The sequence below is a fragment of the Rattus norvegicus genome, chromosome 15 (genome assembly GCF_036323735.1).
Source record: "Rattus norvegicus strain BN/NHsdMcwi chromosome 15, GRCr8, whole genome shotgun sequence".
NCBI classification, from domain to species: domain Eukaryota; kingdom Metazoa; phylum Chordata; class Mammalia; order Rodentia; family Muridae; genus Rattus; species Rattus norvegicus.
In genome coordinates, this window is record NC_086033.1 from 60894144 (window position 1) to 60911937 (window position 17794).

The 17794-nt window shown below is 43.2% G+C and overlaps 1 protein-coding gene across 5 annotated transcripts in view; it reads left to right on the forward strand.

Annotated features, from left to right (window-relative positions):
• Vwa8 (von Willebrand factor A domain containing 8) overlaps positions 1-17794 on the forward strand; it is a 324208-nt gene that overhangs the window by 232380 nt on the left and 74034 nt on the right. For all 5 annotated transcript variants that reach the window (XM_063274157.1, NM_001427283.1, XM_039094044.2 and 2 more), the window contains 5 exons: positions 143-252; positions 886-1040; positions 4874-5069; positions 9974-10055; positions 11541-11745. In XM_063274157.1, the coding sequence (XP_063130227.1) occupies positions 143-252; positions 886-1040; positions 4874-5069; positions 9974-10055; positions 11541-11745 (748 nt within the window). The remainder of the gene's footprint in view (positions 1-142; positions 253-885; positions 1041-4873; positions 5070-9973; positions 10056-11540; positions 11746-17794) is intronic.

The following is a 17794-nucleotide window of genomic DNA, read 5'->3' on the forward strand; positions in this document are numbered from 1 at the left end:
TTTAAGGTACAAATTATGCTCAGGGGCTTTGAGAGGAAAATAAAATCTAATTTTTCTTGGTCTGTCCTAATTACTGTTAGAAAAAGAAAACGTTTAAGGTAAAATGGACTTAAATTAAGCCAGGCTTCTTGTTTGCTTACAGGAAGTGTCTCCTGACTAAGCCTGCACACATTGGTGCTGAGGACACCGGGGCCTGCCAGCTGTATATGTTGAAAGAAGAGCTGCCCAGCACAGGGTTTGGGGTCACACAAGGTAAATACTGTGTCCCCTGTGCTTGCTGCTGTGTGTGCATGCTTATGCATACACTGCCCTCCAGGCTGATGGGGGACAGGAGCCTCCTCCGCCTGTGGGATACTTACACCTAACCCAACAGCTTAGACTGCACCAGAGGTAGGAAATCAGACTCTTGCACCTACAAATCTTCATCAGGAAGCCATGCTTTGAAACTCTGTGTGAGATTTGTTTACTTGTTGAATGGCTTGTTTGTCTGTCTGTTTCATTTTTTACTTACTATAGTGAGGTCCCAAGTCTAGCCTGGGTTAGCGTCTTTTCCCCCTATGGGCTGCTTGCTGTCTTATCAGAACTTCTGCTCCGTTCATCACAGTTTGCCAACCCTGGCTCAGCTCCTTGATTCAGGAGGATAGTTACTGCTGCAAGTGTTGGCTTGCAAAAGTGCTTGGACTCACTTTGGGAAGATGCTTTGATAATTAAAACCATATTCTCAGACAAAATCTGGCAGGTGTCGTTTAAGATGTTTTTTTAAAAATTGTCCTTTGTTGCTTGAGTTGTTGAGAATGAAATCTTGCAAAAAAAAAAAGCAACAATAATAATTGCTGGAATGTACTAGGATTATATCATGTCTAAGATGTATCTCACACTTTTCAGAAACAGAGTTCTACGTACCTCATAAAGTTTCAAGCGATCAGCTGTCATCTGAAAACCTAACCTCAGCTGTGGGCCAGAAGATTGCCTCTCCTAACCGTATTCTCTCGGATGAAAAGAGTCACGCCACCATAGTTGTTGGCTTCCCAGACCTCATGGTAAATCCCAGCTTCTGACACTGAGTGCTCCTGAGTGAACATTTCTCCTCAGTGCAGCCTAGCACATCTCGGCCGGTCTGAGGAAGAGGAACTGAAAGTCATGTTCTTGTAAACATTTCCAGTCAAGCCTATGTTTGAAACCAGCCACCAAAACTGTGTTCTCCATTTATTTATAGCTTTAGTACTTTAAAAATAGCGTTTAAACTGTGATGTGATAGAATGTAATAAGGAAAATGGCTTCTTTCCGCCTCTGAGAGTTCATGTGACACAGCACTTAACATACTAATGGTGACTTTCTTATCGCCCCATCCTAATTGTGTGCTCATGGACTGACAAGAGGAACAAGCTGAGACCAATCAAAGTGCCGTGTCTTCTAGGATTTATATAAAGTGATTCTTAAATGGCTTTAAGTAAAAGTAGTCCTCATTTTCCCCCAGTGGAGACGTAGAGGGTGAAAAAGTAAGATTATTCCAAGACAAGTAAGTTGCAACCTGATAGTCTAAGATGTAGCCCTGTGTGTTGTGATTAAATATTCAATTTAAATGATTCCCTTTGTGACTGAAGGCAAGTCAGAGTCTGCTGAAGATAAAGCACGGCTCTACTTGATACACCAAGCTCACATGCTTCCAAGTTCTAGTTTAATTAACAATTGGGAGAGTACTTACGGATATAAAACATTTGAAATCCAAAACTGAGTGGATAATATGTGCCTTAGAATTTGACATGAGCATTACTAGTTGTCAGGTCACAAGCATCTGCTCCCACATTGTGCGACTCACATTGCACAGTGCACTACGGTGTCTGCAGCAGCCTTGATAGACTGATAGAACCACGCTGGTGAGCTTTCTGCCACCCTTGCTGCTTAGGTAGAAAAATAATAGAGCTTTTCTGTGGCAATAGGACTGTCTAAAGATCGGCCTCACCACTTTCCTCTGGTTGGAGATATCAGTGTTAAAATGCAGTGCTACCATGATTAAGGTAGAAGGCAAAAACTGTGTATAGGCTATGGCTTTCGTCAACCCTACAGAACTTCCTAGGACACAAGGTTGTAACCTCATCAAAGCCATCGCTGGGTGCTGGTGCCCACTGTGGAGGAGACGCCCAGTTCAAATGTAAGTGGAAGCTCGGCATTCAAAGCAAGTGCACTGCTGAGGCCCAGTACTACGGCAGCACACTGTGCTCCTCTAAGCCCTTTCATGCCAATAGCTCTTTGATTTTTACAATACTTCTATAGTTTTATACATGGAAAAACAGGAAGAGATTATACCTCCCATCCTTCCTCCCACAAAGATTGCAATAACAGACCCAGAGCTTCAGCTCAGGAGTGATTAGCCCCATAGCCTGTATCCTTTGCCACATTGCTTCCCTGCTTGCGTGTGAATTTCCCTGTATTTCTTCATAAGGTTCTACAAAAGGATATATCATTCCTTATTAGGTTTTTATGCAGTTGTCAAAATAAATAAACTATTATAAGTTACATAACTCGCTTACCATAACAGTAAGTAGATAATTTTTAAATCTACAAGAAATATCATTACCAGTGATGACCATTATGGGCGTTCATTTTGTTATCAAGAGTAAGACAAAGAAAGCAGATAGGCAGTGCACACCTATGATCCCAGGACTCAGGAGGCTGAGGCAGAAGAACTGTAATTTTAAGACTAGACTGTGCTAGCAAGATCTTACCTCAAAACAAACATAAACAGAAGACCAGAATACCCACTACCACTACCCCAGCCAAGTACTGTAACATCTTAGACATAGAACAAAGAGAAAAAATCGATAATTATTCTACCTCAAAACTTAAGCCTATAAAAGACACCATTGAACGGATGACAAGACAATCTATAGGCTAAAAGAACATATTTTTAAACGACATCTCTTAACCCAAGACTTATATTCAAAAAACTTAAGATTCATAAAGTTCAAACTAGATATGGTTGCACATGCATTTAATCCAAGAATTGGGGAAACAGGCAGATAGAGCTCTATGAGTTCAAGGCCAGCCTGGTCTACAGAGTGAATTCCAGTATAGCCAGAGCTATTATTTGGAAAAAATACTGTCTCAAAAAACAAAACAACTACAACAAAAAGTCCAGAAAGTTCAAGGCTAAGCAAACAGCCACTTCTTAACATTTCCAGACAGTAAGCTAGTATGAAGTAATACAGGCAAGTGTGGGTGGGGTAAGGCCATCCCTGGTGGAGAAGGGATTATGTGTCATGGTGTCAAGCACGATGACTACATGTCCCTGTGAAGGGGCAGCCTGCTGCGGGAGTGCAAACCCTAGGTAAGCACATGAATGGGTGCATCCCCATGTGGGCTACTGGGACCCAAACAGGAGGCACCAGCTTCAGAGATGAGAGATTGGTAGAGGTGAGAGATTGGCCACGTATCATGGACCTGAGGAAGACATTAAATATCGTGAGGATAATCAACTATACCAAAGATAGATGAATGATGAAAAAATGGATTCCTCACAGTCAGGAAAGGAATTCGCAGATTCTTGAAAGAATGAAGCCTGTAGATGTTGGATTAGAATTTCATATATTTGTGTTGTAGTTTCCAGTATATTTAGGCAAATATAAAAATAAAATTAATAGAAAATGTGAAAACATGGGTAAAAGTCATGAAATATATTTGGTCAAAGAAGATGCAGGGATAGAAAGTAAATATATGAAGGATTCTCACAGCCGTTATACATTAGTAAGAAACTTGAAGCCATGGAGAGATGCTACTCCGTAGCCATTAGAATAAAAATATGGGCAGCACCAAGTATAGAGTACTGAGTGCCCAGTACCCAGCACAAAGGAAGCCACAGGCCAGTGCTTCTCTTGTAGCCTTGTGGAGTGCAAGAACAAAACAGTGAAGTGTGAGCGGTTTGCCTGCTCTCTTTCAAGGCTGGGTAATTAACCCAGTCCAGGAGTGTCATGGCCCAGGGTATAAGACACACAGTAGAATAGAGTGCAGTGGCCAGAAGCAGGTGCATATGGCTGACTACATATGCTGGCCAGGCCGCGGGCAGTGGTGAGTAGCGTTTGGACATTAAGCAGTCCAGAAAAGTAAACACGAGTCCCTGCCACACCACGTGAAGGACAGTACATTCTTTGTGAGTTCTGGACTTAAATGCAAAGACAACACCTTAAAACTTGTGGAGAAAACAGAGGACAGAAATAGTCTATAATCTTGGGAAGGATAAATGCATGAAGTAAAATAATAAGAGGGAAAAAAAATCACAAAATTCCAGAAGAGCTAAATCTGGACAAGACATAGCTATGTAGCCAGGAGGGACACCCCAGGAGCCTTAAAAGCCCCAGCATATTTTTTTTACTTTACATGACTAGTAGAGGCATAGATATTAATACTACTAGTTTAGTTTCTAAATTACATTTAGATCACGTGTATGTATGGAGCCCTGTGACATTTGGACATCATAGGGCAACTTCCAAGAGACTGGTCTTTCCTTACACCCTGAGAGTCGCAGACATCAAACTCATTGTCAGCCTTGGCAACAGCTCCCTTAACCCACCCATCCATCCTGCTCAAGTTGTATTAGTGTAAAAATAACTGTACTGCCATCTTCCCTCTTTTCAATTATAATTCAAAAGTAGAAAGTTAAGTATTTCGTACCTGCATAGACATGGGTTAAACATAAATCTCCTGTGCCATGTTTATTAAAAAAAAAAAGGATTAGGGGATATCTTGAATTTACCCATAAATCTAAGTCAACACTAGTTTAAAGAATCTAAGCACTGTGATGAACGTAATAGGTGTGAGATTTTATCACCGTTTCTCCTCTTTCTTCTCTTTTCTTTTTATCTGTGTTTTTTTCCAGTCACCCTGTGAAGTTTATTCATGGAAGAGGTCGTCATCTTTGGGAAAACCAAGTGTCACTAATATAACAATGTATACGGGGAAGCGGACAAGTGTTACCCCAAGGCACAACAACTGCGTGACTCTCACACACACGAATCAGGTGGTGAGGATTCTGCCCGCGGGAGAAGTCCCTCTGAAAGACATCTACCCAAAAGGTGCGGAGCCGTTTCAGCTTGCCAAGACGGCTAAAGGCAGCTTGCTTTTGTGCAGTGATGTTTAGTCTATCATTGTCATTTTCTACTTAGAAGTATAAACCATCCTGATGGTTAAAGGAGCTAAAAGCACCTCTGTGTGTTGGAAGTTTGTGGACACCTCCACACGGTTGCTCCTTGTGGGCTCTGCAGTGTTCGTCTTCGTTCACGCTGCATCTGCACGTACCTTGACTTACTTAGAACTTGGCTTCCGGAGAGCTCGCTCTCAGAGAGCCCGTGTGTGGATTGCTTTATTCACCAGTCCCGGTTGCCTCGTGTTGATGACTGTGTAAGAAGTGCAGTATTGATCATTTCTGTGTCCATCCACTCATCTTCAAACCCCATGCTATTATTAGCTTGCTTTTCTTAACTTGTGTTCAATCTCAGGTGTAGGGAGAGAAAGTAAACATCTGGGATCGCTGACCAGTGGCCTGAGGGTGCAGATCTGTGAAACTCTCCCTCCAGACCACACTGGTGTTCAGCATAGCCACTATAAGAACCATCATTTGCATAGTGGAAGTGCTGTTATTCAGTACTTGTATTTGTGGTATTAGAGTGGCCTTTATGGATATAGTGCTGAAGTGGTAAATCTTAATCTGCTCTGAACTCCTCTCTGGCCATGGGCACTTCTCGCTACCACTGGCCAGAATGTTCTGGATTCCCCCCAAAAAGACACATACACAGTCTTATATTTGAAATACCTTAAGCATCTTAAGCTGGGCACTTCCAAACCACCCCGCAGCTAGCATGCTTTCCCCTCTTGTATTCCTGAATTATTACTTTCTAAAATCTATATCACATCTCTGCTACCCCAGACCCAATCGGGGAAGTGGCCCCTGGGAGGTACCCTCAGTACAGACATGCAGGTTCCCATGTGATTTTGGGAGCCAAATTAACACAACATAATGCTAAATGTTTTATAACTGTTACTGAGTTTGAAAGACCTGTTTAAATGATTATACTTAGAATCTGTTCTTTCCAAACTAAAACTCATGGAAAATAATCAACTTTTCCTTAAAATTCTCTGCATTAGAAGCAGCAGCTGAATGATATGGCAGCTGCAGTACATCACAGCATTACTATAGTGGAATATATAAAATCATATATATGATATATAATATAGTGTGTGTGTGTGTGTGTATGTGTGTGTGTGTGTGTGTGTGTGTACACAAACAATCTGATCTGTAAACACAGGAGCAGCTTATGCCCCAGTTGATGACAATTTAGTGACTCCTGGACGATGTGTGGGAGTTAATGAAATGAAGGAATTATGACAGGAAAAGGGGAGCCAAGAAAGACACTTCCCACCACGACACAGTGCTCTTCTCTCCACCCAGAAGCCCAGGGCTCCCTCTGACCCTCCTCAACACTCATGTCTGCCCTCCTTTATCCACCTTGTCCCTGTGCTACAACTCAGGAGTGTGTGTTGTATCAGAGTCTAGTGCTAGCACCCATCAGACACAGGCAGGTGCTGGCATGGTCAGGAGTATGTGTTCTATCAGAGTCTAGTGCCAGCACCCATCAGACACAGGCAGGTGCTGGCCTGGCCCTGTCAGAACCACTTCTTCCGTGTTTGTCCCCTCGCCTCTACCTGTGAGAGTTTGAACAGTCACATTTCTTCTGATTAAAGGCAGCACATTTCACTGTTGGTGAATACAGCATTTGCTTAGCCATCCTCACAATCAGTAAAGAAATGTCTTCCTGACCCACTACAGATAACACAGTCAACCCTTCCAGCTGCCTCCAGTCCCTACTGACCTAATTTCTGTCCCTACGGATTTGTCTTTAACGTGATGCTATACTAATGGATTCCTATAAAAGTATATAAATCAGTCCTTGAATGTAAATGTACTATATACGTAATCCTTGAGTCTGGCGTCTTTCACTTAATAATGTCTTCAAGAATCATTTATGTTTTGTGTCTGCCCTAGTTTGCCTTCCTGTTGACATGACAAACATCAGGATCAAAAACAGCTAGGGGACGGAAAGGTTTATTTCACCTTACAGCTTCTGGGCCATCATGAGGGGAAACCAAGACAGAAATGCAGGGAACCAGAAGCAGAGGCCACGAAGGAGTGCTTCCTATTGCCCTGCTCACCCAGGGCTTGCTCAGACTGCTTTCTTATGCAACTCAGGGCCATCTGCTCAGGAATGGCCCTGCTACAGTGGGCCAGGCCCTCCCACATTGATCATTTATCAAAACAAATGCCCCAGAGGATTTCTCACGGGCCAATAGATGGAGACATTTCCTCAGTTGAGGTTCCCTCTTCCAAGGTGACTCTGACTTGTCTGAAGTAGACAAAAACTAGCCAGTACATTGCCAGTATACTGTACTGCTTATTCGGTCTAGTAGTCTACTGTGTGGTTATAGGACTTCCACATGCGCATGCTACCATTTGGGTATCCATTCACAAGCTGATCCACAATGAGTGTTTCCAGTTGTACCTGGCAACGGGGCCTCTCTGAGCATTTGTGCAGAGGTTTCTCCGTGAGCCTACGTTTTTGCTTTCCTTGGGTAGATACTTGGGAGTGGCATTTTTTATATAACCTACAGTCAAACTGTTGAACTCTTTTCTGAAACGGCCAGGCCCATTTGCCTCTCTCTCAGTAGTGAGTGAGAGCACAGTTGTTCCACATCCCTGCCAGGACTTGGTGCTGTCGGCATTTCATCCTAGTGAGAGGTGGATAGTACTTCTCATTACAGCTTTTATATTTATTGCACTTTTATTTAGTGTGTGGAGGGGGCTGGCATTTACCTTGGTGTGCATGAAGAGATCAGGAGACAATGTGCAGGGATTTGGGTTCAGGAAATTGAATTCAGGTTTTCAGGCCTGACAAGGATTGTCTTTACCCACTGAGCCATCTTGCCAGCCCTCATTATGGTTTTCTACCGCCCAGTCATGTTGATCTCTGTTTCATCTGTGTCTAGATGTAAAAGTGACATTTAGTCACCTGATGGGCATGTACACACACATACATAAAGACCGTTCGTTACTGGAAAACATCAGTCAATGAAGCTCTCACTGCAGCCCATGTCACGTTAAATCAGTAAATCCAGACAGAAGGACCTCGATCCTAGCGGCCAGCAGAGACGCAGCAGATTGCATTTCCAGAAGTGGATTTTGTAAAGTAGCTTCATTTGCCTCTGCAGACGCTTGCTTGTTTCACCCAGCAGTTTTTATTCCTGACCTAACCTTGGCCCTGTACATATAAACGCTCCCTGTTCATGGGAACTCGGTGATAAACACTGCAGCAGTGACTTCCCTTTGATGATGAGTGCACTAATCCCTAAATACAGTCCGAAGCTATCTTTGAAATGCACCTGCGCCGTAACCACAGTGGAAATATACTAAGCCTCCCTCTTAAGTACTGCACGTTTAAAATGGATGCATAAAGCTAAGTCTGGAGAGAGACCTGGCTGCAGATACACTTCCTTAATTCATCCACGAATCCCACTGAAGGATACACATGAGGCACTTTCTGTAAATATTTTTGTCTCCTGGTCTATTTTTAGCTCAGTAAACTTTGCTCCCGTTTCCTTTTAAGTGCCTAGAGGTATTGCCATAACACTGCCAGGTACCTGCATAACCACAGAGCCCTCTGCCACTGTGTGGACCGTCTTCATATCAGGATGGAGTCTTGCTTTCTCCTTAGTGAACAGAAGACACAGCCAGCACTGCATTTTCTCCTCCTCTGTCTGTGGAATTAATTGTGGACAAAAAGAAAGAACGATGTAGAGAAAGATTTTAAAATGAGCAGACATGTTGGTCTCATAGTGGTCAGAACAGGCTGGGTAACCCAACTTACTGTTATGTGCTTTTGAAAACGTCCTTAAGTGACAAAGCAACCTTTCGAGGTTAGCTAGGCAGCGCTAGCTTCAAAAGCTGGCCCTCGTTAGAAAAGCAAGACAAAAACCAAAACATCAACAACAACAAAATATGTGCTCAATAAATATATATTTGTAGACCTACTATAAAGTCACCTCATTTCAGCAAGATTTTAGAATCAGAAATAGTCAAAAAATTACAAACGGTGTACAACTTTATCAAAGATTACTTTATTCCATGGAAGCTCAAGGCAGACAGTGTAACTTGTGACAAGCTTATGCTGTCACCTGGGGACAACTACTCTAGCCAGGTGGCTGTTTACGTCTAACACGTTTCCTTGGCCCCCTCTCCCTGGTCAACCTCTTCCCTTCCTCTACACACACACACACACACACACACACACACACACACACACACACCTCTGAATCTCTCACACCTGGCTCCAAATCGAGGATTCCCACTCTGGAATCTTTTCCAAGTCCCCAGAGGTGCACAGTGGCTCAGAAAGGAAAAGAAAGGCAGAGGGAGGAGGGAACTTGGCTCCTTCCTTCTGTGAGCTCATGAAGAGTGACCTCCCTCCCACCTGCCCCCAGCATGCTGGTTAGCATGTCCGCTGCAAAGTTAGCATCCACACATAAACCTCTGTTGCATACGTAAAGGTTCACCAAAGATTCTAGACAGCCCGTTTCAGAAAAATCCTTCACCGTGAGCTTTTGAGATAGCCATTTTGTTTGGTTGAACTAGAACCCCTGTTACTGTTTGTTTTTTGATTTTCTTTTTCTGGGGTTTGTTTGTTTGTTTTGTGAACCACACTCAGTGGGTATGGTGTGAATATCCTGGGCATTTCATTCTAACCCAAACTATAATAAAAGTGATGGCAGATGGGAAAATAGATGGTGCACGTGTAGCTAGACAGACAGGAAAGAACCTTTTAAAGCACGTTTGTGTTGTAAAAGTGTTTGGTTGTCCCAGAGTCCACCCTTGGGTTCACTTTGGCATCCGCACCTTTAACACTGGGCTTGTGTCATGACTTATTTGCAGATGTCACTCCCCCACAGACAGCTGGCTACATAGAGGTTACTGATCTTCAAGCAAAGAAACTCCGATACATCCCTGTCCCCAGGTAATCTCTCGCCTCTGTTCTGACTGTAGCCTGTCCTATGAAAGCAGCAAAGCTCCTCCTGCTCGCCCGTTCACCACAGGCTCACCTGCACAGCTCCCACACTGACGCTGAGCAGTTGCAGAGACCCCGGATGGGCTTATTACCGCTTGGTGCTTTGCTTACTGCCAACCAAAGCCTCCCACTCTACTTCTAAATCGCATCCCCTCCCCTGATGCTCCCAACACAGTGGGCAGAGCCTTGCCTGGCATCCCAGTGAGAGGGGCCTGGAGAGCTCCCTGCATCAGATATAAGCCAGGCTGGTGTGGCAGCATCTGAAGGCTACCCAATGCTAGACCCTCCTCCAACTGCCAGAAGAAAACGGCTAGGTAGGCACAGCAATGCAAACTCAGCAACAGCTTCGTTGCTCGTGACCTCTCGTCAGACTTTAAACTTACGAAAATGAAGTCATTAGCTAGAGTGGTAGATTTGCTTCCTCTAACACATGTGGCCTCTTAGAACGCCTTAATATGTTGGCTTAGTGGGAAGTGTTTTGTGTTTTTAATCATGTAAGGAAATGTCTCATTCCACCTTGGCCATGCATTTGCTTAAAAACAATTGGTTCAAGAATCAAGGTTAAATTGAACACCAGGAATGTTCTACACGCTACCGTTCTTAGTTACTGTATTTTTGCTATGATAAACATCATGACCAGGACAACTTTTGGAATAAATCATTCATTGGTCACAGTTTTACAGTGTTGGTCCATGATGGTAAATGTTGGAGAGAATGGCAACAGGCAGACATGGCACGGAAACATCAGCTGAGAGCTTACAGGCAGGAGACAGAGAGAGTGAGGTGATGCTTGCCATGGGATTTTGAAACCTTAAAGCCCATCCTCAGTGCCATACCTCCTCAGGCAAGGCCACACCTCCAAATCCTTCCCAAACAGTTCCTCTGTCATTAAGTATTTAAATATATGAGCCTATGGGGCCATTCTCATCCAAACCACAGCAGCTAACTTCATAGAATAAAAACCATAACAGAATTACATAACTGCAGAGCCAAAATTAATGCCTTTTTTCTTCAAGTTTTTTGTATCATATATTTGAATTTGATTACACTTTTATTCTGTGGTGCTGGCGATTGAACGTGTAGTGTTCTAGTAAGCCCTGCTTCCCTCCATGTACTCACATATCCTCTGTGGCTGGATTCACAGGGGCAGAAGCCCCTCCCCTCCGCATGCTTGCACAGCAAGCGCATTAACCACTGAGCCGTCTCCTCAGCCCCAAACTGAGTGTGTGCATCTCTCCCTTCATTGGGTGTGTCCTCAGGATGTTCTGTGCTGTGAGCTGGGTGAGAGCAGACAGGAAGCAACTCTGCACTGGAGAAGCACAGGTGCAGCTCTCCGAGGCTGAGGGGATTGAGGGAGGGGTAGCATTGCACACGTTAAGGCATCACCTGCCTGCTTTCCGTGGTCTCTGACCTTACTTTGGGCTCCTCTTTCAGTGCAGAGTCTCTCTCGCCATATACCGCATGGTTATCCGCTATTTCGGACACAGATGCTCTGCTGGCTGAGTGGGACAAGAGCAGCGTCGTGACCGTGGATATGGGAGGGTGCGTCAGACTCTGGGAAACAGGACTCGAACGTCTGCAGCAGTCGCTCATGGAATGGAGAAACATGATTGGACAAGACAGTGACAAACATATGCAGGTATCACTTAAATTGACCTTTCCTCTCACCGATTAATTGGGTTTTAAATGCCACCATTAAGGGAACTTCTGATTTAGCCACTCCAACAGCTGTTAAATGGCTAAAACTGATTTTTTAGACTCTTACAAGAAAAAGCAAATCTATCCATCTTGAGAATGACAAAGTACGACTGTCTTTGCTTTCTGCCAATGCTAAATGCCACCAACATCACGATATACGGATAGGGTCAGCATGTAGCGTCCAGCCATAAGCCTCTCTGGGCTTCTTCATCTTTTCCTCAACTCAGTGTGGTTGTCGACATCTGTGCGTGCTGGAAGGGAGAGAAAATACAGGGGCTGTTGTACACAGCATATTCCTTTACGGTCCAAAGCTAGAGACTGGAGACGGTCAGCAAAGGTCCCCAGTAGTGTGTACCAGCTCCTGTTTGCAGATGGTAACGCTCGGGAGGTGCCATGAGTAGGTGCAGCTCTGACCGAGACGGACGAGCCCAGCAGCAGTGAAGTGCACTCCGTATATAATCTCAATGCTGTCCAGGAGGAGCCAGAGGGACAAGGAAGCCTGCAGACTTACTTAGACTGAAGCGTAAATTAATGGCATCAACTTGCAATTGATTTTAATCTTCAGGAAAAGATCCTTTCTTATTAAATATCATTGTTATGTAGCAGACAGAAAGGTAGTCTCCAAAATTAGTTAATTGGCTAGCTAATTAATTAATGAATTGAAAAAGTGTAGGTTGCCACCAGCCCCATTACTCTGCAAACCACCATTAGCTAGGTAAGGCATCGTCATGTGTCATTCCATCAGTAATTGATTAATAACTACTATTTCATGATCTTCTTTAAAAGAGATGCAATTATGCAATTATATTTGTGAGCAAATGATACATTGTTCTCTTAGACTTTTTTTTTTTAGCATATAGGAATGTTTTTAAAAAAATCTTGGGGTTGGGGATTTAGCTCAGCGGTAGAGCACTTGCCTAGCAAGCTCAAGGCCCTGGGTTTGGTCCCCAGCTCCGAAAAAAGAAAAAAGAAAAAAAAATCTCAAACCAAAATAGGCTACTGACTTTCAATACTTTTGAAGAGACCTAAACGTACAAGTTTAACTAAGTTAGAGCAAAACCATTGCCTAAAGCAGTGTTCGTAAGCCATGGCAGCAGCTGGACAGGGCTGCATGATTTTAGGGAATTTGTTACCTGTGGTTCTGTTCAGAACCATTCTGAACAGTAGCTTCCCATCTGTTGGAACTAAATTTCCTTCACTTCTACTTTCCTTGGTGCCTAGCAGTAAATACTACTGTGTTTGAACTTCAAGTATGTGTTCTTTGAATTTCTCATATAATGCAGAGATCAAAAGTCATGCTTTACCTATGGTCAAGGTGTGCATGGGTGTGGTGGCGCATACCTGAGCTCCAGCACTTGTTTATGTGAGGAAGACAATCATAAATTCAAGACCAGCTTGAACTACTTACTGAGTTCTGGATAATCCAGGCTCCATAGCAGGTCCCTGTCTCAAAAGTATAAAAGGAAAGAAAACGGGGCTTGCATGGTGGTGTACACCTTTAATCCCAGCACGTGGGAGGCAAAGGCCGGCAGACCTCTGAGTTCAAGGCCAGCTTGGTCTACATAGCAAGTTCCAAAGCAGCCAGGACTACACAGAGAAGCCCTGTCTCAAAAAACAAAAACAAAAGGGAGGGAGGGGAGGGAGGGAGAAGGGAGGGCAGAGCGGGGAGGGGAGATTTGGTGACCTAGATTAAGCCTCTTATTTCTTTTTCTAAAATAACTTTGAAAGAATCTTTACTTACAATTTTAGTAATGGTTCCTGGCTGTTTAAAACGTAACCTCTATTTCTTTGTGCTTTAGTCTGTAGCTTTTTTTCCCCCAGGGCTTTTCTGAACATATTGCAAATCTTTGCTCTTTCAGCTCCCAGGTTTACTAATGGGTACACAACAATTAACGTGTTCCTTTCTGCTCTGTCTTGTGTAAATTAAATGGCACTAGCAAATGAAGCTAAATAGTTAAGCTGTTTAACTTAGAAATGAGCAAAATTATCTCAAGAATAACCAAAATATTATATGAACTTCCTGTAATCAAGTATTTCTCAGAAATGTATAACTTTATGTCCTCAGCTCAAAGTTCAAAGAGAAGACATAAGAAAAACTTAGTAACAAAGTAATGCGAATCAGAATTAAATGGTATTTTGATGGGAAGAACTAGATGCCAGCCTGCTCCTCTTACTGCACTGTCCCTCGGTCTGTGTGGTTGATATTAAACATGCACACTGGATACTTAGGTAGAAAAACAGCTTGTGAGTGTGCATCCTTAGGCTAAGTGGCCACAATGAATTCTCAAAATAGTCTGCCACTGTTTGCGCTTTTGGTCAAATCCCTTCATAAATAATGAGGCAGAATACTAACTACTCTATTTAGGTCCACTCATGTTAGGATTCACAAGTAGATTATACCCCCAAATCTACAAGCCATTGCCAGTAATAAGAGGTAAGACTTGACCTCTACAGTTCTGTCCTAGTCAACCTGCAAGCTCTGTCATTAGTGGACTCTTTTCTCAGAAGAGTTCTTCTGCTCCTGGTTTTGGAACCTGGTTCTTGTTGCCCTTCTTCTGCTCCTGATGCCAGCAGCTTTCTTCTGACTCCGACAGAGTGCCCTTATCTCCATCTAGTGGCCATTTGGTGTACTACATTAAAATGAATTACCTTTGCACCCCAGCACTTGGGAAGTGAGCCTTCTGCTTGGGAGATTTCCACAGTCCCTTGTGTGGCTCCTGTTGGGTAGTGGATGCTTCTTTATTTAGGTTGGCAGTGGTGGCCTGGAAAGCAGTCTCTGAAGCCATCTGCTTCATCTTTGCATGATTCTTCTGAGTATAGCAGACTATCAGACACACAGACAATAAGCTATGCTGTCCTTACTGTCTTTGCTGCCTTCTACTGCCTAGCAGCATGAGCATAGAAGACATACTTGTTTGAATTTTTGTTAGTGAATTCTTTGCTATATTTTCAAATGAAAACACAGGGGAGAGTCTACTGAACTCTTCGTATAACATATATTCGTTAATTTGACACTGATAAGAACATGCATTTCTCCTATAATTAGAACAACTATAACAATAAATTCAAATATTGCTACAGCTGGAGTCCCTAGTATCAGTAGTTACTACTTTTAGACTGTATTTTCAGGAGCATGGGTTACAAGCCAAAACTCGTCTAGTTATATTTCAGTGTTGCTCCATTTTTGTTGGTGGTGGTGTATTAGATTTGTACTCTTCTAAACAATTCTATTAAATCTACACCATTTTCCTCAAAAAAATGAAATCATGGTCTCTGAAAAGCTGTCAATGACTGTTCTCATGAGAAAAGGTTGAACAATTATAGCTTTCAAATGTCGTTTTCTAATTACAGCAGGAAACTCAGAAAGCAGATCTCCACATGGTACTGCGGGAATCTCTGTGGCTTTTGGAGAGTGCTCACTCAACCATAAACTTCAAAATGGATAGAACGCTCTGAATCACAGTGGGACTAGAACCCACGTGCCCGTGCAGCTAAGGCTCTGCTCAGTACATGGGAGGCACATGCTCAATGTTTAAACAGCAGGAGATGCCCAGAAAGAAGTGCAGACGGAAGACCCTCTGGGGCCATGCATAGATCTAGTTTATTGTATATAGATAGGTACATTTCTGTTGCTGTGATAAAACACCACAACCAGGGCAACTGATAAAAGAAAGTGTTTAACTGGCCTTATGGTTCCAGAGGATTAGGGTCCACGATTGTGAAGTGGAGGCACGGAGGCAGGAACAGCTGAGCGCTCACATGTCAAGCCACAAGTAGGAGGCAGAGAGAGCCCTCGGAATGGCTGGAAGCTTTTTAAACTTCAAAGCCCAGCCCCAGTGGAACACATGCTCCAACAAGGCCACACCTCCTAATCCTTCCCAAACAGTTCCACCAACTAGGCCACACCTCCTAATCCTTCCCAAACAGTTCCACCAACTAGGCCACACCTCCTAATCCTTCCCAAACAGTTCCACCAACTAGGCCACACCTCCTAATCCTTCCCAAACAGTTCCACCAACTGTGGATTAGCTTCTGTGGACCGTTCTCTTTCAAACTACAGTGGATACCTAATAGTCAGCAGATTTGTTGTTTGTTTCTTTGTTTTTAACTAGGAAAAAAATAATGCAAATTTATTTTCTTTTTATCTTATTTTTACTATTTAAAACAATTTTTTAAATTAAATTTATTTTGATCATATTCTTCCCCTCCCTAAGTCCTTCCAGATCTTCTCCCCTTCCTACCCACTCAACTTTAATTTCTTTCTCAAAACAAACAAAAATCCAATGCAACAACAAACCCTCCAGTCCAAGAAAACAAAACATAATCCAAACAGAAAAAAATCACTAGACTGTAAACCAAATAAAAAGCACGTGTATACACATACACACACACATAAACACACACACATATACACATTCACACACATACACACACACAAACACATACACACACACAGACACATATACACATACACACATTCACACACACATATACACACACATATACAATACACACACACATACACACATTCACACACATACACACACATACACAATACACACACACATACACACATTCACACACACATACACACGTACACACACACATACACAATACACACACATACACACACATATACACACACATACACACATATACACACACATAAACGCACACATTCACACACACACATAAATGCACACATTCACACACACATACACAATACACACACATATAAACACACACACATACACACATACACATAAACACACACATACACACAAGTATACACACACACACACACACACACACACACACACACAGTGGAGTCCATTATATTATATGTTGGTCAACTACTCCTGATCATGAGGCCTGAGAACCTGGAGTGATTAATATACCCAATGTCCCAGAACACAAAACTGGTTTTCCCTCCAGCAAGTGCAAGGGACAGTTCCGTTGTCAATGGTTTGCAGCCTGGCAGTTTTAAGATTTCAGTCAGATGAGAAAGTCTATTTCCAGATTAATTGTTACTCTTACATTTAAACGTATTTTCCCCAATATGCAAGTAGTTATCTTAAGATCTTTTAGTGGTACACAGTGCTCTGTTCAGTTTTCAAAGAAAGCATGATCTACTTATTCTTTCTTCTTTGCTTTAGCCAATAGCTCTGGAAACAGTCTGCTTCGTGTGCCACTGTTCCAGAATGATTCAAGCCCTGTGAAATATAAACTGGCAATGGCAGGAGTAGGGGACTTCCTGGTGGGCCCCCCTTGAGGCATCCCCCTAATAATAATACCACTGACAGGCTTAGTGTGAAAGAAAGTTTATCATGGGGAATAGAGTAAGGATAGGGGGTCTGGAAAAGAGTGGAGGCAGAGAAAAGGGGACAGAGGAGGACAGAAATTGAGAAAGAAGGGCTGTCTGGAGCCATGAGGAGAGAGAGTGGCAGGAGGGCTGGGGTAGCAGGCAGTCCTGTTTATGCGATGGCTCACCTGGCTCACCTGGCAGCCAATGACACAAGCTGTTGCTAGGTCGCTGTTGGGAGGAGCACAGCAGAACTGTCTGCAAGCCAACAGCTGTTACAGCTGCTGACTTTGGGGATCTCCTATCCCAGAAGGAAATGCCTTTCATGGTCTTCTGCAGTTCCCTGCTCTATCTCCTCTATTCATGCACAAATACACCTGGCTTTTACTGTTTGCCTCTGTGGTGACCCTTGGGCTGTGCCTGACGTGATTTTTCTGTTGCTTATTCCTGCTAGAGAAACCCATAGAAATTACTTTTGGCTCGGTAAGGTTCTCAGGAGTTCCTACTAAGAGTGTAAGATCTCCTGCAGGTGTCCCTAGGATATGCTGATAAGGCAGCTGTCCTGGCTGCAGCGAGCAGAGGGTGTTCTGATATGTGCCAAGTTCTGTGGTGTCATGTGTCTGCCCTGCTGATATCAAGCTACCAGAGGTTAACAGTCTGTTTACAAAATTCCGGAATATCATAATAT